This window comes from Merops nubicus, unplaced genomic scaffold, assembly GCF_000691845.1.
Source record: "Merops nubicus isolate BGI_N331 unplaced genomic scaffold, ASM69184v1 scaffold15034, whole genome shotgun sequence".
In the NCBI taxonomy this organism is placed as follows: domain Eukaryota; kingdom Metazoa; phylum Chordata; class Aves; order Coraciiformes; family Meropidae; genus Merops; species Merops nubicus.
In genome coordinates, this window is record NW_008605019.1 from 130,227 (window position 1) to 131,947 (window position 1,721).

Genomic DNA, 1,721 nt, shown 5'->3' on the forward strand with positions numbered 1-1,721 from the left:
CCGGGTGAGGATCGTGCTCTCTCCTGCCTCCTTCTCTATCCAGGTTTAGTGACTGTAAATACGTGCCTCCTCGCCTTGTTAGCCATCGCTGCGGTCCGCCTGACCGAGTGCTGTCCTCAGAGCCACAGGAGGAGGGGATGAGGCTGGGGAGCTCGGCTCGGCTGTGCCGGCAGTCTGACCGAGGTGCTGTGCCGCTGCCGGCGCGGGGAGGGCTGGGGGTTCCGCCGCTCCCCCGGCACAGACGGCCCCGAGCGAGGGACTCACCACGGGCTGTGCCAGGCAGAGCGACCGAGAGCTTTACCCGTGCAACGAGCTCCACGTGCAGCCACTTCTCCAGGAGTACGTGCAGTGGCAGAGCATAAAGACGCCCCGATGCCCTTGGTCGAGGCAGAAGGTCGGCAGGTGCACGTCCAAGAAAGCGGGGTCGTTACTCTTACTACTGTTATTTTTTAAAGAGACCTTTTCGAAGCCGATGGGATTTAATGCATTGACCTGTTAAAAGAGGAATAAAAGCTATTTTCTTTCAGCTGTTACAAACCTCAGACACTTAATTTGCTGTTCAAGTCTCCAAATACTCTCGCTATGTATTATTTCCAGAAGTATCCACCGTATATTCGGAAGCAGCTGAAGGGACTCAGCAGCTAGATCGCATTGCAGCTCTTCTCATCCAAATGCAGGGTCTGACTCTCAACACCCACCTCTGAGACTTTTTCTTCTTCCCCAGGTTCTCTTCAAATTCAGTAGCAGCTTTCATGGGAACTAGACTCGCTTCTTTTACCTGTAGTTACTGAACTGTAAAACCTCATTGTTTTTTGCACTGATGATTTTTAGAACGGAAACCTGTTACCATCTCATGTAGCTACACCTAACTGTTTGTAGTGCATGACAATGAAATATTGCTAAGCCAGGGCGTGTGTGTGTATATATATGTTTATATACATATATGCCTATACATATGCACACACACGTATATATATGTATGTGTATATATCTAAAAAAAAACCAAGTCTGTGCAGAAGTTTTTCCAGCAGTAAGGAGACTGTAAGGAAGTGTGCCAACAATGTCAGGCAACCTTAAGAAAAGGCCATATCTTAATTTTCTGGTGTGTTTCTGGGCGGAGGTGCCCGAGCTGCTGATTTGGGTGTGGCAGAGGGAGCTGCCGGGGCACAGGGCGAGGTGCTCACTGGGGACACCAACCCGGGCGCCCTGCGGGGCCGGGAGCACCTTGCTCTGCAGCAGCCAGGGAGAACAGTGCCTGGAGCCAGGGCTTGCCAGATAGCCCCTGAGCCCCGTCCCCCCCGGGTCAGCCTGGCTCCAGAGATGGGCTGGGCTCCCTCCCTGCACACACCCCCGGGCAGAGGGGCGCCCGCCCCAGGGGATCCGGGGCGCCCAGCTACAGACTCTAGTTGGCCTCTTCATGTGGAGATTTTATAGCTCCTCGACTATGTAACCCTGCTTTCCCCCCACCCCCCACTTTCCTGTCTTTATATCACTTTCTACTTACGAGGATCTTATTTATAACAAAGAATTTTTTAGACTGGCTGCTTCATTTTCTTAACTGTTTCAATATGAAGTGCAGGACGGCCGCACTGAGATACCCAGCACTGTGAACGCTGCTCTGCTGGTCGGCTCTGGGCCACGGTAGGCAAATCAAGCTCCTCAGACATCCAAGGCAGATCTCCCGTGTTGGTGGCGCTGGGGGGTGGGACAGGGGCAGGGGA

General features: G+C 53.2%; 1 protein-coding gene across 1 annotated transcript in view; it reads left to right on the forward strand.

Moving 5' to 3' along the window:
* Nucleotides 1–763, forward strand: part of PITPNM2 (phosphatidylinositol transfer protein, membrane-associated 2) — a 36,626-nt gene extending 35,863 nt beyond the window's left edge. The window contains exons 20-21 of the mRNA XM_008939215.1: nt 44–218; nt 725–763. Coding sequence (XP_008937463.1) covers nt 44–218; nt 725–763 — 214 coding nt within the window. The remainder of the gene's footprint in view (nt 1–43; nt 219–724) is intronic.
* The last annotated feature ends 958 nt before the right edge of the window (nt 764–1,721 follow it).